The sequence below is a fragment of the Mobula hypostoma genome, chromosome 19 (assembly GCF_963921235.1).
Source record: "Mobula hypostoma chromosome 19, sMobHyp1.1, whole genome shotgun sequence".
Taxonomy (NCBI): domain Eukaryota; kingdom Metazoa; phylum Chordata; class Chondrichthyes; order Myliobatiformes; family Myliobatidae; genus Mobula; species Mobula hypostoma.
In genome coordinates this window covers 37,740,250-37,767,796 of record NC_086115.1, presented here as the reverse complement: position 1 = coordinate 37,767,796, position 27,547 = coordinate 37,740,250, and the positions used below count along the sequence as shown (strand labels likewise).

At 40.6% G+C, this 27,547-nt stretch overlaps 1 protein-coding gene across 1 annotated transcript in view; it reads right to left on the bottom strand.

Annotated features, from left to right (window-relative positions):
- Window positions 1-27,547, bottom strand: part of LOC134358974 (myoferlin-like) — a 272,012-nt gene that overhangs the window by 60,935 nt on the left and 183,530 nt on the right. Inside the window, exons 46-48 of the mRNA XM_063071715.1 lie at window positions 8,215-8,354; window positions 1,926-2,014; window positions 690-785 (exon numbers count right to left, since the gene is read on the bottom strand). Coding sequence (XP_062927785.1) covers window positions 690-785; window positions 1,926-2,014; window positions 8,215-8,354 — 325 coding nt within the window. The remainder of the gene's footprint in view (window positions 1-689; window positions 786-1,925; window positions 2,015-8,214; window positions 8,355-27,547) is intronic.

The window sequence follows — 27,547 nt, the reverse complement described above, 5'->3', positions numbered from 1 at the left end:
AACGTGAAAGGGCATTCAAAGCCTTAAGATAGGCACTTGAAATGGAAAGATATGGACATTGTTTCGGCAGAAGTGATTTGTTTAGTTGATCACTTGGTGTCATTAGTTCAACATTGTTGTGGGTCTAAGGGCTTTTCCATTTGCTCTGTTATTCTGCCCCTCAATTTTGCTTCAAACAGATGATCTGATTGAAAGCAGGACATCCGGCAGGGCAGTCAGAGATTACAAGCACTGAATCAATAAAAGAAAACATGAGCAACATATTTTCAGTTTAAATAAAAAGACATTTTATCAGTGGTGTTCAACAGAGTGTCCTTTTATTCAGAGATACCATAAAGGAAATGAAAAATCACGTTAAACTCATGCCCACAACTCCCACCTGCAGCATTTCTGAACTTCTGATGGCAAAGAAATTGTCAGCAAGGTCATGAGCCTTTCAAGGCCCAAGTTCCATAGGTCTTTCATCAGACCATCCGTAAAAGTAATATTCCAAATACCAGCAACTCCCCTGGGGTCTCGATTGGCCTGCACATGAACTCCACTTTACTTTCACTGTTGGTATGATAGAGAGCAGGGCTGCAGCAGATAGCAAATAAGACTAACAATTCAAGCATTGAGGTCATGTCTGGACTTTAGATACAAGCAAAACTATATTTTTTTTTACACCAGTTAAGGAATAACTTACTTACCCTTTAACATAGATATCACTCATCTCTTCTCCAGTAATGCTTTTTTCATCCAGAAGAACATCGCTGGTATTCCATATTACACAGCGAAGGAAATACCTGAGTGAAGTACAGATAGTGACAAGGCATTGAAAGGCAAAGCATGAATAGCTAGGATTAGACAATTTTCCTTCAAATAATTATTCAAGGTACAGGATAAAGAAGTTGAGAAACAGGTTGAAGGGGATACAAAAAAAAACATGAGAATACAGCATAACTTTTTTTTTACTCAATGCATTAAGTCATTTAAAACTTGTTGGTACAAACATCTCCTGAAATAACAATGTGGAATTTGATACCAAGCTCAGACATTAATATTGGACTAAATGATTCCTGTGCTCAAAATGTGAATGTTCACACTATTCTATTTTTTAAAGTCTACTTCTAGTATTATTTGCAATAATACTTCCAGTATTATTATTACTCTGTTGCCTCATGGCAATCAGGCTAGCAAGCAACTTAACAGTGAGAAGGATCATAATCAAAACCACTTCAAATATCACCTGACATTTATATGGGGAAAATGTCATTAAGTAACAGTAAGAACTAGAAGCCATTGCCAAATTTATTCGTAAGAGGCAATGATGCCAAGTCTGCAATTAGATGTAAAGTCTGCAGGAAAATTAGTGAAATGTTTAAACTAGACCATTAAACAATCACTCAGAAAAGATAATTGGGACAATTGTTATTTGTTTCAGATTACCGATGCTCTTGTGTCAGTTTTTCTTGGTAACTACAGGGCTCTGAATGACCATTACACAACAAAGAATCCATTAACCAGCCATCTGCAAGGATTACACACTTAAACAAATATCATGTTGATATATTTTGGCATACACTGATGTGTTAGCATGTCTCACCACTAATATTACCCTATATCAAGCCAATAAAACAAAATGCAATAAGCACAACACATTTTGCTTATGGCCCATCGGCTAAACAGATGGCTTATTAGTTAAATGAGTGCGCTGAGGTAATTTTTGTCAAGTCAGAAGATGGTTCACATAGACCAAGCAGCATATTATGAAAATTGAAAAGTAAAGCTGTGGATACTGGAAATCCGAAATAAAATTGCTGGAACCACCAAGTAGGTCAGGTAGCATCAGCAGAGAAATGGAACTGATGTTCAGTGAAGTCTTACTGAGAGCTTGCATCAGCACATACTAATGTAGAGAGGTGATTAATATAATCCATACTTACTTTTTGGGCTTTCGAGGTATAATGTCAAAAGGTGGCCCAGGTGGTCCCAAACTCTTTGGGAAAATGTCAACCCACATCTGAAGCTTTCCCTAATGCAAGAGATAGCACAGTATGAGAAAATCAATACATAAAATATGGGAAGAAACAAACACTGGATAACAATTTGGAAAACTCAAGTATTATGAGGCTGCTTATTTTGACAGGACTGAATATAATTAAAAATGCATATCAGGTATGTACTAATCTGGACGGGCATAGGCCAGAGCTTGTGTTCCACTACAGTACCTGATCACTATCAGATGGTAAAGCCATTTGGTTCCTCTTGGTCTAATGATCAACATTAGAACACAGAACATAGAAAACCCACAGCACAATACAGGCCCCTCAGCCCACAAAGCTGTGCTGAACATGTACTTACTTAGAAGGTACCTTAGGTTACCCATAACCTTCTATTTTTCTAAGCTCCATGTACCTATCCGAACTCTCTTATAAGACCCTATCGTATTTGTTTCCATCACCATACCTACTTCCAAGCACCTTAAAACTGTGCCCTCTCGTGTTAGCCATTTCAGCCCTGGGAGAAAGCCTCTGACTATCCACACGATCAATGCCTCTCATCATCTTGTACAGCTCTATCAGCTCACCTCTCATCCTCCGCTGCTGCAAGGAGAAAAGGCCGAGTTCATTCAATCTATTCTCATAAAGCATGCTCCCTAATCCAGGCAACATCCTTGTAAATTTCCTCTGCACCCCTTCTATAGTTTCCACATCCTTCCTGTAGTGAGGTGACCAGAACTGAGCACAGTACTCCAAGTGGGGTCTGAACAGAGTATTATATAGCTGCAACATTACCTCTCGGCTCCTGAACTTAATGCCATGATTGATGAAGGCCAATGCACCATATGCTTTCTTAACCACAGAGTCAACCTGTGCTGTAGCTTTGAGTGTTCTATGGACTCAGACCCCAAGATCCCTCTGATCCTCCACAATGCCAAAAGTCTTACCATTAATACTATATTCTGCCATCATATTTGACCTACCAAAATGAACCACCTCACACTTATCTGGGTTGAATTCCATCTGCCATTTCTCAGCCCAGTTTTGCATCCTATCAATGTCCCGCTGTAACCTCTGACAGCCCTCTACACTATCCACAACACCCCCAACCTTTGTGTCATCAGCAAGTTTACTAACCCATCCCTCCACTTCCTTATCTAGGTCATTTATAAAAATGACGAAGAGTAGGGGGTCGCAGAACAGATCCCTGAAGCACACCACTGGTCATCAACCTCCATGCAGAATATGACTCATCTACAACACCTACAACCACTCTTTGCCTTCTGTAGGCAAGCCAGTTCTGGAACCACAAAGCAATGTCCCCTTGGATCCCATGCCTCCTTACTTTCTCAATAAGCCTTGCATGGGGTACCTTATCAAATGCCTTGCTTAAATCCATATGCACAACATCTACTGCTCTACCTTCATCAATGTGTTTAGTCACATCCTCAAAAAATTCCATCAGGCTTGTAAGGCATGACCTGCTTTTGACAAAGTCACGCTGACTATTCCTAATCATATTATACCTCTCTGAATGTTCATAAACCCTGCCTCTTAAGATCTTTTCCATCAACTTACCAACCACTGAAATAAGACTCACTGGTCTATAATTTCCTGGGCTATCTCTATTTTCTTTCTTGAAAAAGGGAACAACATCTGCAACCCTCCAATCCTCCGGAATCTCTCCCGTCCCCATTGATGATGCAAAGATCATTGCCAGAGGCTCAGCAATCTCCTCCCTCACCTCCCACAGTAGTTGGGGTACATCTCATCCGGTCTCTGAGACTTATCCAACTTGATGCTTTCCAAAAGCTCCAGCACATCCTCTTTCTTAATGTCCATATGCACAAGCTTTTCAGTCTGCTGTAAGTCATCCCTACAATCACCAAGATCCATTCTACAAATTTTCTGTCATCCAAATTACAAACATACCTACTTGTTGGATGAATAAGTAAACTTAATTAGGGTGAAACAGATCTATTTGAAAATGTATTGTGGGTGACATAGGGAAAGCAGAATTATATTTCTAAAATGCCCATGGAATCAAAAACCTTCCGTTTCTTAGTTTCATGCAGACCATAACTATTATGTTCCCTTTTTTGAAGGATAGTAGTGAGTTTTTTTTCTTGTCAAGGTGATAAATCACTTGGTTCAGTTAATTCAGAGTCACAATTTGGCACCAAGTTTTAAACTCACATAACCTAGGATGCTGATCTATAACAACAACCACTTGGTTAATGTGATCTATGTTCCTTTATCTGCAGTCACAGCTTAAAAAAGTAGTGTTCTATTTTAATTCTCCTCTGCTTAGTACACTTATTCACCCTTGATGGCTGAAGGGTACATCATTTTCAAGATAGCTTAGTATTTAGGATACCTCTACACAGAGACGTCAGAGACCAAATGCTTCCTAGTTCTACTTGTGACAAGGCGCAAAGTGTAGGCTGAACCAGGAAATGGAAAATTTCAGCACAACAGCTTTGGATTGGTACTCCACTGATTTGGTAACAGCTCATCACTCTATTAAACTTAATTAATAGCATGCCAGTCAATGCAAGGCTTTTAGTCACTTCCATATGCATTTCTGGCTTTTCTCTAGTTCATCAAAATTTGTTTCAAACCTGTCAAAGTTCACTTTTTAAAAAAAATCATACATATCTTTTCATCCATAGATTGCCTACGGAGATATAATGCATGGTTGAACTGCAACTTCTCAAGTCTGTACATTTGCATTCCTAATTCTACTGCTCAGCCAGTCCTTGGTTCCTTATTCAAGAAGAAGGGTATTAACTGCTAATGACCTTCAAGCACATTGCCCTGCATCAAAAACAGCCTATTTCACTATTTTCTCCCATGCATTTTGTTGCAAGGGACCCAAAGGACATTATCCCAGAAGCACAATATATGGCAGGATATGCAAAGATGATAATTCCCTCAACTTATCCAAAATGGATAACTTATTCCTACTGATTCTAGATGATTTTCAGGACTGGATATCAATGATTGCCATTCTGCTACCCTTAAAACCTGTCCCGTCAATGCCTGGGCAACCTCCTCTTCAACGTGAGAAAGCACTACTTGCAAATATCTGGTTTATCAAAAGACCCACTCTCTGGGTTTCATAACTGGCTGTTGTTCAGCTCAGATTTGGAAGTCTAGGATCTCAGGGCTCTGGAGACGGGCGGATTGAGGTCGGTGTCACAGCAGGAGATCCGTGTGTCATTGGGGGAGTTGGGATATCTACAGCTGTGTGCCCGGAGACCCGGGATCTTTGAGATCTTCCGGCACAGAGCTCATAAAAAGCGACGTAATGGACTTTTAACATCATAAACCAGTGAGTTATTTGTTATGTCTCCCTGTTTGCTGGGAAAACGGAGACAACACTTTCTCCCTTATTAGGGAAAGAGAGAGCCTGTGGTCTGTTGTATACTGGGTGAAACATGAAGTCTTTGGGGTAATTGCAAGTCTGTGTCTTTGCTATTGCTTTGCTTACGCTTGAGTGCTCGGTGGTGAATGCTGATGCTTCTGTTTGCTGGTGGGAGGAGGGGGGATTGTTGCTTGCTGCCGCTTATGAGCGGGAGGGAGGGGAGCTGGGGCGGGGTGGACTTTGGGGTTCCAACATTTAACTGTCATTCATTCTTTGGGGCACTCCTCTGTTTTCATGGATGTTTGTGAAGAAAAAGCATTTCAGGATGTACATTGCATACCCTTCTCTGACATTAAATTGCACCTTTGAATCTTCGAGATCTGCATGGCAGAAAACAATTCTGATAGCTTTAGTTTAAGATTTTCTCACAGCATCTTGAATTTGAGATCAGTTCTATCCACCCAGTTCCTTGCTCATGAGATCACTTTTTTAATGTTCCTTTGGCTCTTCGAAATATTCAGATGTTTATGAGCCACAGAAATGGAATATTGATGGCTACAGGCTGTACAACACTACAAAAGTGATTTCTGGAACAAAGATGGTCTTTAGTGGGAGATATTGACTCATTTCCTTAAATCATTAGTTTTCGAAGGACATTTCGCAATTATATTAACCATATACATTGGGCTGGTATCAATGGCCTTCTAACCACCATTTTCTTCTCTTTGGAGCCCTTTAAGATATTTAGTAGGCCAAAGTACTGAAGAGTACTTTTGATTAAAGTCCTTTATTATTATTAGGTGCTCAAATTCAAATTCTGTAATTCTGGTGTAACTTGTAGATAATCCTCCTCTAAGCTCTTCAAGGTTAACAGGTTTTCTGAAAGATAGTGTTCAGAACCATATGCAATAATCAACTGATTTATGAAATAGTGACTATGAAGGTACCGCATTACTGGTTTCTCTACCCAACGTACTCAAAGCCAAGCATCACAGACTCCACTCACAGCAAAACAATTAAACTAAGACTCTACCCATTTTATTCTTTCCCCAAGGGCATCACATACACTCATCCACCCTGAAGAACATTGTCAGTACAACTACACGATCTTAAAAACAGAAAATGTTGCAATCACTTAATATTCAGGCAGTATCTGCAGGAGGCGAAAAAGCAATATTTTAGGCAAAAAATCTTTGGTCAGTAGGCAATTCCAGCGTTTGATTTTAATTCTGATTTTCAGATGTACCCATCCTGCTCTGCTGCCAAGGTTTGTACTTTCTACAGACCTGCAGTGTACTTTCTTTACCCATTTCACTTGCATAAGCTATAAAGAATGTTTGTTATTGTATTTGAAAAGATTAGAAATATGCAAGCGGGAAAAAAATGCAAAAACCATATGACATAGAATTACAAACACGAGGAATTCTGCAGATGCTGGAAATTCAAGCAACACACATCAAAGTTGCTGGTGAACGCAGCAGGCCAGGCAGCATCTCTAGGAAGAGGTACAGTCGATGTTTCAGGCCGAGACCCTCCTGTCCTGACGAAGGGTCTCGGCCTGAAACGTCGACTGTACCTCTTCCTAGAGATGCTGCCTGGCTTGCTGGGTTCACCAGCAACTTTGATGTGTGTTGAGACATAGAATTAGGCTATTTACCCCATCATTCATGGCGGATATATTTTCCCTCTCAACCCCATTCTCCTGCCTTCTCCCCATAACCTTTGATGCCCTTACTAATCAATTACCTATAAACCTCTGCTTTAAATGTACCCAATGACTTGACCTCTACGGCTGTCTTTTCTAATAAATTCCACAGATTCAGCACCCTCTAGCTAAAGGAATGCCTCTTCATCTATGTTCTGAAGCAGGGGTTCCCCACCTTTTTTATGCCATGGACTAAGCAAGGACCCCAGGTTGGGAATCCATGTTCTAAAGAGATATCCGTGTATTCTGAGTCTATGCACTCAGGTCCTAGGCTTTCCCACAACTGCGCAGCTCTCCGGTGAAAAATGACGTCGTATCTGTTAAATAGGGGCCGTGAACAATTCTGAATTGATGGAGAATGGACGTGAAATCACAGAGGAACACCTGGAGAAATTTCTGAAACGCCTGTCCGCTGCTGTCGTTACTATGTGGTCGGGAGTCTTTCGGAGGGTAGGCCTCAAAATCCCCGGCCTTGCCTGCTTTTGGCGACCGAGAAAGAGGTCGAATCGTTCGGACAGATATGGCGCTCAGTACTCGGTGTCAGAGAGCTGATCAGAGCTCGAAGTTTTCGGATGACTCAGAGTCGGATTGTGGTATGACATGGCAGTGAGAGTTTTTCTTCCTTCTCCCGTCTGCGTGAGATGTGGGACATTTGAGAAACTTTGAACTTTACTGTGCTCACGGACTTTCTTCATCAAGTTACGGTATTGTGCACTGTTGTAACTATATGTATAGTTATGTGGTTTTGTCAGTTTTTTTCAGTCTTGGTTTATCCAGTATTTTGTGATATCACACTGGAGGAAATAATGTATCATTTCTTAACGCATGCATTACTAAATGACAATAAAAGGGGACTACGTGTCTTCATAATCTAAACTGGAAACATCCTCTCCCCATCCACTCTATTTAGGTCAAGTCTCAATGATCCAATATGGAAAACCATTTTATGCTTCAACAGTCCTGCCCATTTCTTTTGAAGATCATTAATTAAAGAAATTTCATTGTCAGGTGTCCCTATCAGTGAAGGGTTACATTCACACTCATTGCTTCTGAGTTTTTGTTTTGAGAAATGCTCTCTCTGGGCCTGCTTTTCCAAAGTAGCCCAAGTTAATGACTCACTCCAAAACTATTGTTGGTTTGATATCAGACTGAAGGGTTACCTGTGAAAGGTTGGGTTGAAAGGTGCTGTACAATGTCCTCATTTCCACATGCTCTGGTACAAGTCCTTGCTGACGCAAAACGTGGAGTGCGAGACGTTCCTCAGGAGATCCAAGATGCTCATTTAGAGTTTTGTTACTCTCTGCATCAGAAAATAAAATATATAATGTCAGTGGTGGATTCACACTTTTCAAGATCAAAATGCAATTTAAAATAGGTTTTAAACTATTTATGATGAAGGTAAAGGGTTCTTCTTTAAACTTTTCATTGATGATTAAATTTAAAATTTGCTTTCCCAAAAATAGTTCAGACACCTCTCTGCACTAACATTGACGTCTTGTGAAGTACATCAACAACTGTTCTCCAAATTAAAAGAAATGCAATCAGTACATTACGAAGCTTCAAAATGATATATAGTACGTAGGCGTAGGCACAGGCACCAGTTACGCAATGTCTAAAGACTAGATTGGTCACATTGGGACAATATTGAAAAGGTAACATCCTCAACACAACAGATTCTGCAGATGCTGCAAATCCAGACCAACACGCACAAAATGCGGCAGGAATTCAGCAGGTCAGGCAGCATCTTGAGGCTCTCTATTGGTCAGAGTTGACCATGGATGTTGCGTAGCAGCTGTCTATGTGATAAGCAAGCCAGTACGCTAACCAGGACAGCACAACGTTGAGAGCAAGCTGTTACTATGTAGCTGGCTCCCCTTCTCCACACAGCTGATGAATCTAAAGGAACAGCAGAAAGTGATATAGCCTGGCACAAGTGGCGTCGCAGGAGTTGCCAGTCAGCGTTGAACTCAACGTAGGCCTGCCTTAGGGCCTCCAGCTCGAGATTTTTCCTTGGCGTTTACTCCTGTAGCCTTCCCCATGAGTGGGTATAGCTGCAAGGCAGTGGATGTTTGAGATCAGAGTTTTCCTTCTCCTGGATGAGCTGCCAACCATGGCTGATAAGCCCAATCTGCCCAAAGCAAATGGTTTTAAAGTGCCAGCAACCCATCTTTGCCCCTTTTCCTGTCAGTAAAAATGGTCCCACTGGGCTTAGGAGCCACACATGAAGGCCAAGAGCTGGTTTAGTTGTCGGAGGCTATTTGAGATGCGTGCCATTGTGAGCATTTAATAGGTACCCCGCGCCCCCCCCCCACCTCACACACTGCCAACTATAACAACCTTAAGGAATCAAGGCAGCATTTATGGAAGGGAGTAAACAGTCAATGTTTCAGGCCATGACCCTTCATCAGGACTAGAAAGGAAGGGGATAGAAGTCAGAAAATTCAGCTTTTGGGCTGCATGATAGCCTTTCTTAAACAATTAACTGATCATGTACTATTAAGGATTGAGCAAAATATGATCAATTTTGCTTCAAAGCCGCAATTGTCACTGAGTAATAATGGAAGTATGAGCAGGCTTGTGATCAGAAGTTTAACTTCGCTCTTCTTGGCCCGGGGTTAGAGAAGGCCAAGGTTCCCATGCGTGAGCTAACAGAGCAAACCAGTGCTTGAACTTGAACCTTCCTGTGCGTTGCTTAAAGTTATGTTGGGTGGTGTCTTTACCAACTAAGCCAACAGCAGAATTAAATAAATCCTTTTAATCCTGATAGAAGGAAAAAGGTTAAATTTTAGCGAGCAGTATCAAATAAATGACTCAAATGAAACCTAATTAAATGTGACTGTTCATTGCTCCACACCCTCACCTTTTAAACCCATCAATGTCAACTTCTCTGATATTCACATGCACTGTGCATTGCATGTGGAAAATGATTGATGATGTGAATAAATCAAATCGAAACAGATATTATTCCTCATGCCAGTGATCAAATATGCTCAAAATTTTGTTCTTTATCAGATTACAAGGACAACCTTCTATCTGACAAGTTCAAGTCTCTCGTCAGTATTTGAAATTTTCTTTAATGCTCCTTTTTAAAAAAAATACATTTCTCGGAAAGCATCTACAGATTTGAAGGAACTTTCATTGAAAATGGAAATCTTCACTTAGCTAAAATCAGTTATGCATTCAATATTGATGACCACTTTTGATTTGTCTGGATAACTACTCAAATTTATAAGTTAGTAGATTAGTAACTAATTTTATCCAAATTGCTCCAATAAAGCGCCAAGTAAGGTGCATACGTAGAACATACAGCACAGTACAGGCCCTTTGGCCCACAATGTTGTGCCAATCTTTTAACCTACAAGATCAATCTAACCCTTCTCTCCCACATAGCCCTCCATTTTCCTTTCATCCATGAGACTTCCGAAGAGTCTCTTAAATCTCTCTAATCTAATTCACCTCTATCACCACCCTTTACAACTGCTGACAGTCCCCCTTTACTTTCCTCCAATCACCTTAAAATTATGTCCTTTTGTATTAGCCATTCCCATTCTGGGGAAGAAAGGTACTGTCTGTCTAATCTATCTGTGCCTCTCATCATCTTTTACACTTTTATCAAGTCACCTCTCTTTCTTCTTCACTCCAAAAAGAAAAAAAAAAGCCCAGCTTGCTCTCCTCTGCAACCTCTCTAAAACTTCCACGTCCTTTCTATAATGAGACAACCAGCACTGAACACAATACTCTACGTATGGTCTAACCCAAGTTTTATAGAGCTGCAACATTATTCTCCCAATTAATGAAGGCCACTGCACTTTATGCCTCTTTAACCACCCTATCAATTCGCGCAGTAACTTTGAGAAATCTGTGGGCAGGGACCTCAATATGCCACTGTTCCTCCACACTAAGAATCCTTCCATTAACCTCGTACTCTGCCTTCAAGTTTAACCTTCCAAGGGGTATAACTTCACACTTTTCAAGATTGAGCATCTGGTACTCTCAGCCCCGCTCTGCATCTTTTCAATACCCCATTGTAACTTACAACCTTATACATTATCCACAACACTACCAACATTTGTGTCACCTAAAAACCTACTAACTGATCCTTCCAATTCCTTATCCAAGTCATATATAAAACAATAAATCAGAAAGAGCAGGGTGTCCCATGCGGAACATCACTAGTTACTGACGTCCAGGCCGAGTGTGCTTTATCTACTACCACCCGCTGCCTACTGTGGGCAAGCCATTTCTGAAACAACACAGCCAAGTTTCCCTGGATCTCATGCCTCCTGACTTTCTGAACGAGCACGTCACAGGGAACCTTGTCGAATGCCTTACTAAAATCCATAAACACCACATCCACTGCTTTACCTTCATCTATTTGCTTGTCACTTCTTCAAAGTAATCGATCGGGCTTGTGAAGCAGTACCATCCCCTCACAATGTTGTGTTGGCTATCATGCTAGGAGCTCCAGGATAACGTTGCCCTTGTTATCTCTCAGCTTAGCCCACTGTAAATGATCATTTCTGATGAGGAGGCTACAACTTACTACATGCATGGAACCCACGGTAGAACAAGCTTTTTCTCCAGCATTTCTTTTCATTGCAGAGTGCAGTTATTCAGGTAGTGGAGAACAATGATGATTCTGGGAGGGGATATGGAACTTGAAGAGTCAGAGGTACCTTATGCGTGAACGGGTGCAGGAATGGAGTTCGAAATTCAGGGAGAAACAGTCAATTGTTGACGAGGTATTGTGGTGGCAGCACAGAATATAAGTACTGCAAATGGTGTAAGCAGCAACAAACGGAAACATTAAAGATATCAATCCAGAACTGTGAAGCTTCAGACTCCTTGGTAGAGGTTCACATGGCAACAGGCCCTTTAACTGAAAGAAAAGAGGCCTCCAGCCTCCAGTTATTCCACCCTCACTGTTGTTTTGCGTCTCATAGCCAGGTACAATTAAACTCTGATGTCATTTTATGCCATTTGACATCACTTTGCATCCTTAACTGCCTTCACACACACAGTACTGTGCGAAAGTCTTAGGCACATATATCCAGGTTACCCAAGACTTTTGCACAGTACTGTAATGATTTTATGTATTGTACTGTACTGCTGCTGCAGCAAAAAGCAAGTTTCATGACACATGTGAGTGATGATAATACGGGTCTCTATTGTGGACTGACAGTGAGATGCGGGCAGGGAGAGGGGAGGGAGCAGGAAGCAGGAAGCACCGAGAGACATTCTGCAAATGATTAATAAACCAATTGTTTGGCATCAAATCACCATGCTTGATGTCCAGGGCTGGGTGTATCTGCACCCGCGCCATACTCCTGCCTCTGCTGGTGCACTCCTTCTCCGCCACCTGTCCCACACCCTTCCTGTGGTGCTCCACCCTCACCATTCCCAACATCCTTTGCTCCCGCCAGCTTTACAAACTCACTCTCCACTCCACATTGACAAATAGAGTACTATTCAAAAGTCTTAGCGCACTAGATATATAAATGGGTCTAGGACATTTGCACAGTACAACAATTTCACATTTCATTACAGGCATGATGTGAAAGCTTTAGAGCCTGCAGAAATTTACTAGGATGCTGCCCGGATTAGAGAGCATGGTTTATGAGGAAAGTTTGAGCGAGCAAGACCTTTTCTGTTTGTAGTGAAGGAGGATGAGAGGAGACTTAATAGAGGTGCATAAGCAGCATTGACAGAGCCTTCCCCACCAACCCCACCTCCCAGAAAGGCAAAGGCTAACATACTTTTAAAGGTGACTGCAGGAAAGCATGGGGAGGCATAGAGGTAGGTATATTTTTTAAAAACTACACAGAGAGTGGTAGGTACACAGAACCACTGCTGGGATGGTGGTAGAGGCAGATACACTGTGATATTGAAGAGACCCTGAGAGAGGTACGTGGATGAAAAAAGATGGAGGGCTGTGTAGGAAGGAAAGGTTAAATTGATCTTAGGGTAGGTTACAAGATTGGCACAACATCATGGGATGAAGGGCCTATACTTTGCTCTACTGTTCTAAGGGCTTTTCAATTTATTGAGCTGAAAATAGTGCTCTAAGCACAAAGAAATTGTGTCTGTATTTGAATGGAGATCAGTTAAAAATAAGGATCTAAAAAACCCAAGTTGAGAATTTCTTTAGTTTAAAAAAAGCATTCTAAGCCATTATTTAAGGGCATTTTTACTTCTAAATATGCTACCAGATTTGATTATAATATATGGCTTAAAAGTTGGTAGTCACCAGGCACGGTTTAAAGATGTTTGAGAAAGAATCAAAGACGACAGGAGGAACCATTAAGAAAAGTGGCTGCTTGAAATTTGGAATTTGAGCGCTGGAATGCTTGATAAATTGTTTGAATAAATCCTTGAAGAACATAGAATATGGGGTAGAAAAGTGGATTGGGCCTACTCAAGTTTTTCCATAGGATTAAGTACAACATCTAGCCATCTTTGCTTGGGTTGAGATCTAGATAAACACAGTCTCAGTACCACATTGCATGATATTTCTCCCACATTCCTGAGAGCCCTTAAGAGAAATTTCTGAAGGCAGCAGCAATATCCAGAAGGGATCCTTAGAGTCAAAGTATAGGTCACCAGATTTAGTGCAGTGCTGTGTCAGAGGGGAATACTGTATCTGCAAATTGCCTCATATTAGAAAGAGAAGCCTGGGATGGCTATTAGCATTGCATAAGGAGGAAGCTGAGAAAAATAAAAGAGGGGTAAATGAATATGTGGAGCAAGCTTACTGAGGTGGACTCTTGGACTAAACAAGGAACGATGCTGGAACAGCCCCAAAAGGACATTCTCCTGATCTGGCCAACAAGCTATGAAGGATTTTCAGATGTCAGATGCAGTGCAATGTTCCTCAAGCAGTGGCAAGGATGGAGGAGGCCATTGGCTAAATCATACACTGCACCTCAGTCTTAACCCATTTCACTTGAGCACCGTTTGAACTAATTTTTTTTTTAAACAACTGCACGGACTGAGCAGGATCTTTTTCTTTAAATACAGCTGCACGAACCAACCATTGCTCTGAGCTGGGTATTTTTTTCTAAATACACTGCTGGAAAACTGTGTGACACTTTAAAAGCTGTTTTTTTGTAATATACATACTATGAATATTTAGAATGAAATTTGAAAAATCGCATGCTTTTGATTTTATTAATTGAAAAGTATAATGAAATACAGTAAAGCAAAGAAAATCTTGCAAGTTTCATAAACTTTTAACCTTAGCATCAGCATTCAATGAGCTACTGACTTCCCTTCTGAGTTTGCTGTTACAATTTGTAATGGTGTTGTAACTTGAAACACTGATAATGTAAATATGCTGAAGCTATAAAATGTTCTGTTTATTATTTAGAAAATTTATGGGTTATATTTATCAACACAATTAATTACAGGGTATTTCACAATTATATTAGCAGAATTTCAAAATTATATTAACCTTATATAAAAGAAAGTTCCTGTTGCGCAGTAACAAAGGCTATGTGCGTAGGAGCATTTCAGTTACTGCGTGGCCACACACCCGTACAGCTTAGAGGGAACAATGTTGAGTACCCACACTGGATTATGTGGTGCAATATTGGGATGTTCACTTGCCTGAGTAATGCCGGCTGAAACTTTGCACCTGACCTTTAGAGAACTTTACCACACAAGGAACCTGCACATTCTGCTTAATGAGCATCCGCTCTCAGCTTTAAACATCTTTGCCAATTACTTCTGAGAAGCAATTACAAAGTCGCAGTTAGTAGAACTGATTCAACCTCTCGCAGCAAGGCCCCGTGGATCAAGGGGATTCTGGCAATCTACCAAAAGACTACATGGGTTTAACTGTTGAATATTTCCCCACCCCCACCAATAGCATTGGCAAGACAATTTTATTTGAAGCATAGTAAGAAGCCCATATCATTTTGTAAGGGATGTCATCTCTGGTTAATTATGACCCAATGGGTCAACAAAATCTCTAATGACATTATTTCAGTAATGTGCCTAAAGACTACAAAAGTTCATTTGAACAACTGACAGAAAAAGACTTGGAAGAAACTAATTACACAGCATGACGAATAAGCCCTGGCCAGTTGTTTACTGCAAAGTCACATACTTTTGATTTTCCATAACAGGCTGCCTCAGTTTTGTTATACTAATAATACCACAACTTGATTTTCAGAGACAATTGTGCTGCATTGTCTACAAATAATATTGTTTTAAAAAAAAAATCACACAAGAATACAGCATCTTGTTTAGGTCTGAATGGGCACCACTCTTTCTCCCCATCATGTGTAGAATGACGATGCTCGAAACAGCTGAACTGGTGGCACTACCAATAAACCCTGTTCCTTATTTTCTACAATTTGGGAGCTGCTGTAAGTACATTGTTATGAAGGCATTCATCATACCATGTGTTTTTCAGACTGAAAGCTATTTAAGTGATCAAGTGATGACACCCAGAAAGCTGTTGCAGTATGGATTACTTGCTGATGACAAGGCTGGGAGTATGGAACCTGGTTCAACACTGAGGGCTGTAACTCTGCTTGGCACAGCAAAACAGCAACTCACGATAAACAAGCCAAATAAATGCACATTTATAATTGTAGTTAATGAAATGGCCTCAAAAGCAATTGAAATTTGGTGATAACATACTATTCTGACAAAAAAAAAAGTGAAGAATATAACAACCTTGGCTGCCAGCTCTGGAAACAAACAGCATTGTTGCCTAGTGCATACTAAATGATGGCCCACTCTGTTTGTTTGCTCTGAATTTGGAAGGAAATAGTTAACTTTTCACTACTAGTGTACAGCTTTCTAAGGCAAGTAGCACATTTATTTATATGGAACATCTGCAGCTTTCAGACAACTGCCAAAGCACAAGTTAAAATAAACTGGTGAAAGGAAGCTGCCCAGTTCATAGAGAGGGCAGAAAGGATATAGTGCAGTAAGTCCCTGACACAGGCAGAAAGAATCACCCCCAGCTGCCCGCTACAAATCTCCCCGGATCAGCAAAAGAAATGCTCTTCGCAACATTTCACTCTCATTTTAGCACCCATTATCTCTACTCCTCATACTCCTCGGGTTCATTCTCATGTCAAACCGACCTGTCTGCTTTGAGCATCTGCCCACTCGCATTACTGCTTGGAAACACTGTTTTGCCTTGTTGAAATCTGATGTGAAAAGATTTAATCAACATTTGAACTCACATTTTGGGAACGTTGGGATTTTTAAAAAATATTTTCACGGTTCAAAGAAAATAGCTGTGCCAACTTTGAAAATTCCCCATAAAAATTACCCAATTAAAAAAAATTGGAACTGGTATGATTTTACAGTTAAATGAAATAGTATTTTTTTTTCTCCCAAATTAAAGGCAAGAGGACACATCAACAACAAAGTTAATGTAAAGATATAACACATTCACCAATGTTTAAAGCTCCAACAGTGGTGTCGGCTGCCTGGAGTGTAGGTTTTGTCCAATACAAACCACACACACAGTAATTAATCTCCTTAGATGCTACTGGATGCTCATTCACAAACTATTTAAAAACTGAAGGATCACTATTAGCTCAAATGTATTGACAAACTGAACTTTTGATGCACTATTTTCTAATTTCCTAAATGATTTCAGGAGGGTTGGGAGGCAAGAGTATGTATGGGGACGAAGAGTAGGAGTGGAGGGTAGAAGAGGAGGACAGAATTCTGGAAAAACACAAGGTATCATAGAGTATAGAACAGAACAGCAAATCAATGTTTGGAAGGTTTTTTTTCCTGACTGTAAAGCATAGTTGAAATGGAAATCAACACACATTAAAATTGCTGGTGAACACAGCAGGCCAGGCAGCATCTCTAGGAAGAGGTACATTCAATGTTTCGAGCCGAGACCCTTCATCAGGACTAACTGAAAGAAGAACTAGTAAGGGATTTGAAAGTGGGAGGGGGAGGGGGCGATCCGAAATGATAGGAGAAGACAGGAGGGGGAGGGATGGAGCTGAGAGCTGGAAAGTTGATTGGCAAAAGGAAATGAGAGGATCAGGGTACGGGAGGCCTAGGGAGAAAGAAAGGAGGATGGGAGAAGCCCAGAGGATGGGCAAGGAGTATAGTGAGAGGGACAGAGAGAGAAAAAAAATTAGTAATAATAAAAAATAAGTAAATAACGGATGGGGTACAAAGGGGAGGTGGGGCATTAATGGAAGTTAGAGAAGTCAATGTTCATGCTATCAGGTTGAGGCTACCCAGACGGAATATAAGTTATTGTTCCTCCAACCTGAGTGTGGCTTCATCTTGACAGTAGAGGAGGCCGTGGATAGACATATCAGAATGGGAATGGGACGTGGAATTAAATTGTGTGGCCACTGGGAGATCCTGCTTTCTCTGGCCGACAGAGCGTAGGTGTTCAGCGAAACGGTCTCCCAGCCTGTGTTGGGTGTCGCCAATATATAGAAGGCCGCATCGAGAGCACTGGACGCAGTATATCACCCCAGCCGACTCACAGGTGAAGTGTCACCTCACCTGGAAGGACTGTCTGGGGCCCTGAATGGTGGTAAGGGAGGAAGTGTAAGGGCATGTGTAGCACTTATTCCGCTTACAAGGATAAGTGCTGGGAGGGAGATCAGTGGGAAGGGTTAGGGGGGACGAATGGACAAGGGAGTCGCGTAGGGAGTGATCCCTGCGGAAAGCGGGGGGGAGGAGGGAAAGATGTGCTTAGTGGTGGAATCCCATTGGAGGTGGCGGAAGTTACGGAGAATTATATGTTGGACCCGGACAGTCCATATAAATGGAAATGTTTTAATTGCAGTATTATGACTTGCTGAGTGGATTTAAGAGAGTCTGCATATCTAAGTTATGTGATTAGGCAGACATTGGTGGAAGAAAAAGACAACTTTGCAACAGGCTATGAATTTGGCAAAATGGGGAAGTCAGAAATCAATAAGAGTGGTTAAGGTTTACATTTCCTTTGGGTCTAGTGCACGGTTTGTTGAATAACTGCTCTTTAATCTAATTATCTGCTCAAAGTCCTTTGAGTACGTTGTAGATGCTTTACATCTGGTACTTTGATGCACTTTGTAATGTGGCAAGCTGTTTCAATGCTTTGTCATCTGATTGAACAATGGTACATAGCTCATTGGATAAATCCCTCTATGTGATATGATATGCTACAGAGCAAGGGCTTAGCAAAGTATCAAATACAACCATAGTGACGTACAGTTTTTAAAAGGTGCCTGGGGTGAAAGAAGATATAAAGTTCACCAGGATGCTGCCTCATCTACTTCTCAACACCTTTAACCGCACTCATCTACTGTCATCAGACAAGAAGACATTGAGGATCGGCCATGATAGCTCCAATAATTTGTCAGCCTAAGTAATATTTCTGGGCCACTGAATAAACGGTGCCATGTTACTGTTTCAAAGGAAGGACATTCAAGCCCAGTACATACTCTTCAGAATCCCTACCTATCCATCCTCAAAGCTCAACATTTGCGAGGCATTTTTCACATTATTCACATTTCAAGTATTTCACAATTGAACAATTCTGAAATGCATACTAATAAATCCACACATTTATGTATAACGAAATCCAACAAATAATGAAATGAAGAACTATTTTAATGTGATGTTTACGGAAGATTAATTTTAGCCCAGGATGAAAACAAACTGTTCATCCAATAGTATCACAGGATCTTTCTAAGCCATATGAGACAAGAAGCAACTTAAACTCAACTCAAGGGATGGAACTGCGCATAAGTTTCTTAAACCAGAGATATGAGACTCTACAGATGCTGGAAAACTTGAGCAACACATACACAAAATGCTGGAGGAACTAAGCAGATCAGGCAGCACCCATGAAGGGAAATAAACAATTAATGTATCATGGCAATACTTGTCATCAGTCCTGATGAAAAATCAAAGCCCCAAATATCTTCTGTTCACTCCCTTCCATAGCTGCTGCCCGACCAGCCAAGTTCCTCCAGCAATGCGTGTTGCTTAAGAGTTTCCCAACACTTGAGTGAGCTCAGTCACTGGAATGTAACTTAAGCCCCCAAAGTTGGAAACCTTGAGTTGCAGAGAACCAGGGTGACATCAATTTCATTAAAATCCTTTGAGAAACCACTTGCTACAAGCCACGAGGGATAACTTCTGATCCATGCTCAACAATGCACTGGAATAACCGTTTGTGCTATAGTTATCATAAATATCTTTTTAGTCCTTTGTCTTTACTGGAGCATCACATTGGAGTTCCACCTCAAGGACTTATGGGAGAATACTTTTGCATCACTCGGGAAGAAATCAAGTTGAAAAAGCCAAAAGTCACTTTTTGTGAAGTATTCCACTTCAGGAGAAGGTTTTAAAGTAGTAAATGGATATCAAATGACTTAAATTTACAATATTCAAGATACACAATCTGCCTTGAACAGATCAAAAGGATATTGAGTGCAAAAATAACCGTGAAACATCCTCAACTTAGAGTGGTGTGAAGGGGCAGTTCAAGTCAAGTTCCACATGGAGAAATATTGCTTTTAACTACCTGGTCCTGACTTCTGTTTTGGAGATACTGTAAACGTCTAGCAAATTCATGAACCAAAGCTGATATTACACCACTACTTCATAGCCATCAATCTGGATAGACCTTATCAGGTTGTAACCAAAGACTTTAGCACTTAGTGCTCTTTTACCTTACCTTACCACAATTGTTAAACATCATTAAAAGAAATCAACGAGTAGATTTGGAAAAGTAGAAGACAAAAAGGTTTAACCCTTTCATTCACTAAGAAGTCCCATCCACACCAATGAAACTCTTTTCCTAGACGCTGCATGGCCTGCTGTGTTCACCAGCAACTTTGATGTGTGTTGCTTGAATTTCCAGTATCTGCAGAATTCCTGTTATCTGCAGATATTCTCTTCTTTGTAACACCAATGAAATACTGGTTTAGATAGCCATCGACATCGCCCCAGGCATTATGTAAAATTAACGGTGGGGCATTTTCATTTAAAAGTTTATCTACATAGGCAGGTTTAAAATACATGACTATCTAAAATCCCTCACAGAATACTAATCTACTGAAGAGGCACCTAGCACCAATGCCAGAAGTAATTTGAATTTAAAATACGTGTATCCAAGGCAGTTTAAGTCCACCTGTAGAAAGGATTAAATAAACAGATTAATTTCATGCTATCAATCGGGGGAAAAAGTGTTTACCATAAACCCCTATGACACAAAGAACAGTCTGCCTCAATTCAGGAGATCCGACGTTGAGTTTCAAGTGTGGCTGCTCCGAAAAATATATACCTTAAGAGCAGTATCCGATCTTGTTGACTATTGAAATGTAGGTGGCTACAGTTTATTGAATAAAATAACTTTATCCTTTGTATCAAGCAGTGGGTGGAACAATACTGTGAATGGAAATAGACCCTTTGGCCCATTGAGTCTGTGCTAACCATCAAGCATCCATTTTTAAAATGATCCTGCCCCATCCCATTTTATTTGCTCACGTAGTAACACCTATTTCCTACATTTTAACTAGTCATCTACACCTAGGGCAATTCATAATGATCAACTAACCTAGAAAAGCTCATGCTTTTGGGTTATGGAAAGAAACCAGATAGTCTGAAGGAAATCTGTGCAGTCACAGGGAGCACAAGCATTCTTGTCTGACCTCTCTTATTAAGAAGGCTTTTTCACCCACAGAATTGCTACTCACTGAATGCCTTTTTGTTTTTTGCACCATTCCATGTAAACTACAGAGACCAGTACTAAATTGAGTGAAATTCCCAGGATGATCAGCAGTTTCTGAGATACTCAAACCACCCCACCTGGCACCACCAATGATTCCACAAGTCAAAGCCACTTGGATCATATTTCTTCCTCATTCTGATGTTTGGTGCGAACAACAGCTGAACATCTAGACCACGTCTGCATGCTTTTATGAATTGAGTTGCTGCCATATGATTGGCTGATTAGTTATTTGCATTAATGAGCAGATGTACAGGTGCACCTAATAAAGGTGGCCACCAAGTGTACATCAAAATTTTACTTCCATTAACAAGTTCTGAATTGAAAAAACTCACTCAGTTCAAACTCAACCAGCGCACTCCTCCTCTGTGAACTCTGTAGGTGACTCAGTTTAGTTGTTGCCCTGAAGGCTGTCCGGTATCAAGCTGACATTTATTTTCTGATGAAGAGTACTTGAGTTGAAATGTTAACTGGTTCATCTTTCCATGATGCTGTTTGACAGGTTAATTCCTTCTAGCATTTCAATTTAATATTTATATTTCACTTTATTTGCTTCTATTTAAGCAATTCCTTTAACATACAAAAACTAATAATAAGATAACTAAATTAAAGTTTGTCAAAAAACCAGACTCAAATCTACTAAAGTATAAACCCACAATACTTATTGGAGACCAATCCTTTGGCCATTGACTGCATGGATAATGCAATAATGCTGGATAACACTGCAGAGGTCCAGTTTGCTTGTTCTCTAGGTCCAAATACTGAAGATAGTTTGAAATATTGGAGAAGCCATACACAGCACCTTTCCATCAAACATAGTTTGAACCAGTCTATAAAATTATATTAGCATGAACAGCCTGGCACATACCCAGATGAATGACTACACTTAATAATGTACTGTCTAAATTCAAATATTGCCCTAGCTGCTTTGTGAAAAAGGCATTTATTGGAAATAGCTTGGAGCTGTTTTAGTTTTACAAAAAGTCTAAATTTTAGCACTGGCAGCCATTTCAAAACAAACACTATATTCTCCAAACAGTCAAACTTAAATGAGCTGCAAAATTCAGAGATTTATCAGCCTATAGACAGCAAAGCGATTCAGGTCACGGGGTTACCAAAATTTTTCAATTGCCTATCAAAATAAGGCAGTGAATAGGTGGTGTTGTTCCTGAAATTATTACTGTATTACCCTGAACTACCAGTGAACCCTTCTTGCGTATAAAAGCAGCTGCCTGTATGATAAAGCCTCAGCTGACCTTGAATTAAAGAGTAAAAACTTCCTCTTGCTACTACAACAATTCGGAGGCTCAAGATAAACAATAACTGAAATTGAGTACAAACTGCACTGTATACTGTCTTGGCAGAATTATAGCATTGCTCGGAAGGCCAAGCGTGATACAATATCAAATGAACATAACATTTTCCCTTCCCCAAACGACAGGGCTTAGACTGCCAACTTCAGAACAAACAAAGGCTGATTGTAGTGTCTCCTGAGCATATGAACATAGAAACATTAACCAACATAAATTCTGTACTTTCAAAGCTCTAATTTGGAACTGTGATGTAGAACACCTTTTGAAATTCACTGCAGGTTTCCCATTAAATCAGCAACACAGGAAGAAATTACTTCAATTCATTTAAAGCTTGAGTTCTCTTTAATTAAGTACTCTTTGAATTGCTAAATCACAGAGGAAAATGTCTGTGATCATTCCATATTGTCCTGTTTCTACAATACTGGCCTCAAAATGATATCGCCTGAGATGTACCAGTGGATAATTGAGAAGCTCTGTTCTACTCACAACTTCATGCTGCCTCATACTAGATCACTAACCCACAGAAGAGGGTTAAGTGAGCTCTGCTCATTTCATTTTTAACACCTAAAGCGATAAATCCGGTTTCACAAGCAAAGCCGAAGACAAAGTTTTGAAAGGGCAATGAAAGGAGTGTCTGATCACGTTGAAGATCTTAGAAATTGGAGGATTAAAAGGCAGAAGCATTTGGCCTTAACTATGTTTTCTTCATCATAAGCAATGGAACCCTCAACTTTGTCTTTATTTCCTGGACTTGTGTTTTCAAGCACATCCTACTACCTCCTACTCAGAACAAGGGATAGGTTTTCTCATTTTCCCCATCAGCTCCCACATTTCTGCGTAGCAGTTAGTGAGCTGCTATAACAGCTCAGAGCGTTAGAGCTCGGAGTTCAAATCTGACGCAGTCCATAAGACCACACAACATAGGTGCAGGTTAAGCTATTCAGCCCATCGAGTCAGTTTGTAAGGAGTTTGTACATTTTCCCTGTGACTGCGTGGGTTTCCTCCAGGCGCTCTGATTTCCTCCCACAGTCCAAAGGCATACCGGTTGGTAGGTTAATTGGTCATTGTAAATGTCCTGTGATTATGCTAAGGTTACTTAGGTGGGTTTGCTGGGTGGTGTGGCTAATTGGGCCAGAAGGGCCTGTTTCACACTGTATCACTAAATAAATTTTTAAAAATTCATGCGTATATGTCCAGAATTTCTGATTCTTCCAGTAAAAATGCCATCACCAAGCACCTTGTCATCAAAACAAGGACCTGCAGATGCTGTAAACTGGAGCAAACAAAATCTAGTGGAAGAACTCAGCAGGTCAGCATCTATGGAAGCGTGGCCAATGTTTTGTAATGAAGTCCTCCATCAGGACTGACCCTATACTATGCATCAGAATTCCACAAGAACCATTCCTTCTCTAATGTCCTGATTAATTCTTCTATTTCCATCAATATTCACTGTGCTTATCATAACACTACTCAAACAACCACAAGATCCACATCAGCTCTTCATCCACTTCCTAGGGCAATTCGTAATGATCAACTAACCTAGAAAAGCTCATGCTTTTGGGTTATGGGAAGAAACCAGATAGTCTGAAGGAAATCCGTGCAGTCACAGGGAGCACAAGTATTCTTGTCTGACCTCTCTCATTAACAAGGCTTTTTTACCCACAGAACTGCTACTCACTGAATGCCTTTTTGTCTTTGCACCATTCCCTGTAAACTACAGAGATCAATACTAAGTTGAGTGAAATGCCCAGGATGATCAACAGTTTCTGAGATACTCAAACCACCCCATCTGGCACCACTAATGATTCCACAAGTCAAAGTCACTTGGATCATATTTCTTCCTCATTCTGATGTTTGGTGCGAACAACAGCTGAACATGATATCGCCTGATTGCAGGCATAGCAATATTCTTAAAGAACTTACCTGGATTTCAGCAATACTCACATAGTCCATTCCATTCTGAAGCCAAAAATAGTCTAGGTGCAAAATATTGATTCAGTCTGCAAGTCCAAACTAGTATTTCACCATTATCTTAATTTCCCATCCCACTCCAACCTCTATCCTTGCTGTCTTGCACTGTTCCATTGAAACTCAATGTTTGTGGAGGAGCATGCCCTTATCTTCTGTCTTGTCACATTACAGCCTTTCAAGGTTATTGAATTCCATATTTTCAGATACATCACGTTGAATTTCACTTACAGCTTTGCTTATTCCTCTTGTGGCTATTTCAAATTTTATTATTCTACTTATTCAACCAAATGTGCTTTCTGTCATTCAATTATTTTCACCCACTTTCCCCTGGTTCAATCCCCCTGTCATGCAGTCTGTTCTGCTCTCCACCCAACTGCTTTCTCCAAATTACAGAACACCCAAATCTACAAAATGGTAATTTGGAGACGGATGTCTGGCCCTTCAGGAATAAAATAGAAAAATCCTTTCGAGGTTTATTCCACGCAAAATTATCTTGGTCTCCACATAAATTGCTCTGTTGATCACAGGAACAAATTAATTGTAGAGTGAAATGGTACAGCAGACTAAACAAAACATATCCATTGCATCAACCCGTTCATTACACTGAAGCAGAATCAGAATCAGGTTTATTATCACTGACAAATCATGAAATTTGTTGTTTTGTGACATCCCCATTGACTCTTACCAATTATTAATTGAATCACATAGAAAGGGAAAGGGAATGTGCTATCTTAGATCTGGCCCTGTGTGATGAGACAGGTAAAATTAGTGATCTTGTAGTTCAGGATCCTCTTGGAAAGAGTGATCACAGTATGAACAAATTTCTCATACAAATGAAGGGTGCAATATAAACAATGGTGACCACAATGGGACAAGGAAGGATTTGGCTAGTGTAGACTGGGAACACAGGCTATATGGTGGGACAGTTGAGGAACAGTGGAAGACTTTCAAAGAGATTTTTCACAATGCTCAACAAAAGTATATTCCAGATAAAAGCAAGGATAGTAAGCGTGAGGAAATAAAAGAAGGCATCAGACTAAAAGCTTGTACATACAAAGTTGCCAAGAGTAGTGGGAAACTGGAAGATTGGGGAAAAATTTAAAAGGAAAGTAGTACCATTAAGCAAGCAATAAAGAAAGGGAAGCTAGATTCTGAAAATAAATGAGCACAAAATATAAAAAGGGATCGTAAAAGTTTTTATAATTATATAAAGTGGAAAAGGGGGCTAAAATGATTGCAGGTCCCTTGGAGGACGAGAAAAGGGAATTGATATTGGATAATAAGGAAATGGTTGAGGCTTTGAATGACTATTTTGTGTTGGTCTTCACGGTGGAGGACACGTCTAACATGCCAAAGAGAGATGTTATGGCTGCGATGGGAGGTGAGGACTTCAATACAATAGCTATCACTAAAGAGGTAGTACTGAACAAACCTATGGGCCCAAAGATAGACAAGTCCCCTGCTCCTGATAAAATGCATCCCAGGGTACTGAAAGAAATGGCAGAAGTTATAATAGAGACTTTGGTGATGATTTACCAAAATTCTTTGGACTCTGGGCAGGTCCCGGTGGATTAAAGATGGCAAATTTCACGCCACTGTTCAAAAAAGGATGTAGGCAAAAGGCAGTTAACTACAGGCCAGTTAGTTTAACATCTATAATTGGGAAAATGCGTGAAGCCATCAGTAAAGAAGAGATAGCAAGGCATCTGGATGCAGCGTGGATTCAGCAAAGGCAGGTACTGTTTGACAAACTTACTGGAGTTCTTTGAGGATATAATGAGCGCAGTGGATACAGGGGAACAGATAGACTTTATTTACTTGGATTTCCAGAAGGCGTTTGACAAGGCGCCACATAAAAGACTCATCCATAAGATAAGGATGCATAGAGTTGGGGGCAATGTACTAGCAAGGATAGATGATTGGTTAACCAATAGAACGCAGAGAGTTAAGATATATGGGCATTTCTCTGATAGGCAATCAGTGGTGAACGGTGTGCCACAGGGGTCAGTGCTGGGCCCACAACAGTTCACAATACACATTAACAATCTGGAAGAGGGGACCGAATATAGTGTATCTAAGTTTGTTGATGATACTAAATTGCATGGAAAAGCAAATTGTGCAGAAGATATGGAGAGTCTGCAGAGAGATATAGATAGGTTAAGTGAGTGGGCAAGGGTCTGGCAGATGGAGCACAATGTTGGTAAATGCAAGGACATCCACTTTGGAAGGAAAAATGAAAGAGCAGATTATTATTTAAATGGTAAAAAAAATTGCAGCATGCTGCTGTGCAGAGGGACTTGGAAGTACTTATGCATGAATCATAAAATGTTCGTTTTCAGGTGCAGCAGGCCATCAAGAAGGCAAATAGAATGCTGGCCTTCATTGCTAGAGGGATGGAACTTAAGAGCTGGGAGGTTATGCTGTAACTGTACAGGCTACTGGTGAGGCTGCACCCGGAGTACTGTGTGCAGTTCTGGTCTCCTTACTTAAGGAAGGATATACTGGCTTTGGAGGCAGTGCAGAGGAGGTTCACCAGGTTGATTCCAGAGATGAGGGGGTCAGACTATGAGAAGAGATTGAGTCGCCCTGGACTGTACTTGTTGGAATTCTGAAGAATGAGAGGAGATCTTATAGAAACATATAAAATTATGAAAGGGATTGATAAGATAGAGGCGGGAAAGTTGTTTCCACTGGTAGGTGAAAATAGAACAAGGAGACATAGCCTCAAGAACCGAGGGAGTAGATTTAGGACGGAGATGAGGAGGAACTGCTTTTCCCAGAGAGTGGTGAATCTGTGGAATTCTCTGCCCAATGAAGCAGTAGAATCTACCTCCGTAAATATATTTAAGACAAGGTTAGATAGATTTTTGCATGGTAGGGGAATTAAGGATTATGGGGAAAAGGCAGGTAGGTGCAAATGAGTCCATGGCCAGATCGGCCATGATCTTATTGAATGGCAGAGCAGGCTCGACAGGCCCGATGGCCGACTCCTGCTTCTACTTCTTATGGGTTATGGTTGGAAGCAGAAAGACTTGGTCTGGCAACTCTCTGCACGTGACAGCACGAAACTGTGGAAAGTTGTGGACACAGCTCAGCACATCACAGGAACCAGCCTGCCCTCCATGTAACTCTATCTGCTTCAGTAAAGCAGCCAGGATAATTAATGTGCCCACGCATCCCAGACATTCCCTCATCTCCCCTTGGCCACGAAAACAAAAGCCCGAGTACAAGTACCGCCAGGCTCAAGGACAACTTCAGTGTTCGACTCTTGTATGATAAGATGGACTTGTGGCTTCACAATCTACTGATGATGAGCTTGTACTTCATCGTTTACCTGCATTGCACCTTGTCAGAAGCTTTTACATTTTATTCTGCGTTGCTACTGGTTTATCTTATTCTAGCTCAATGCACTGTGTAATGACTTGATCTGTATAAACAATTTGCAAAACAGGCTTTTCACTGTGTCAATAATAAACCCAGACCAAA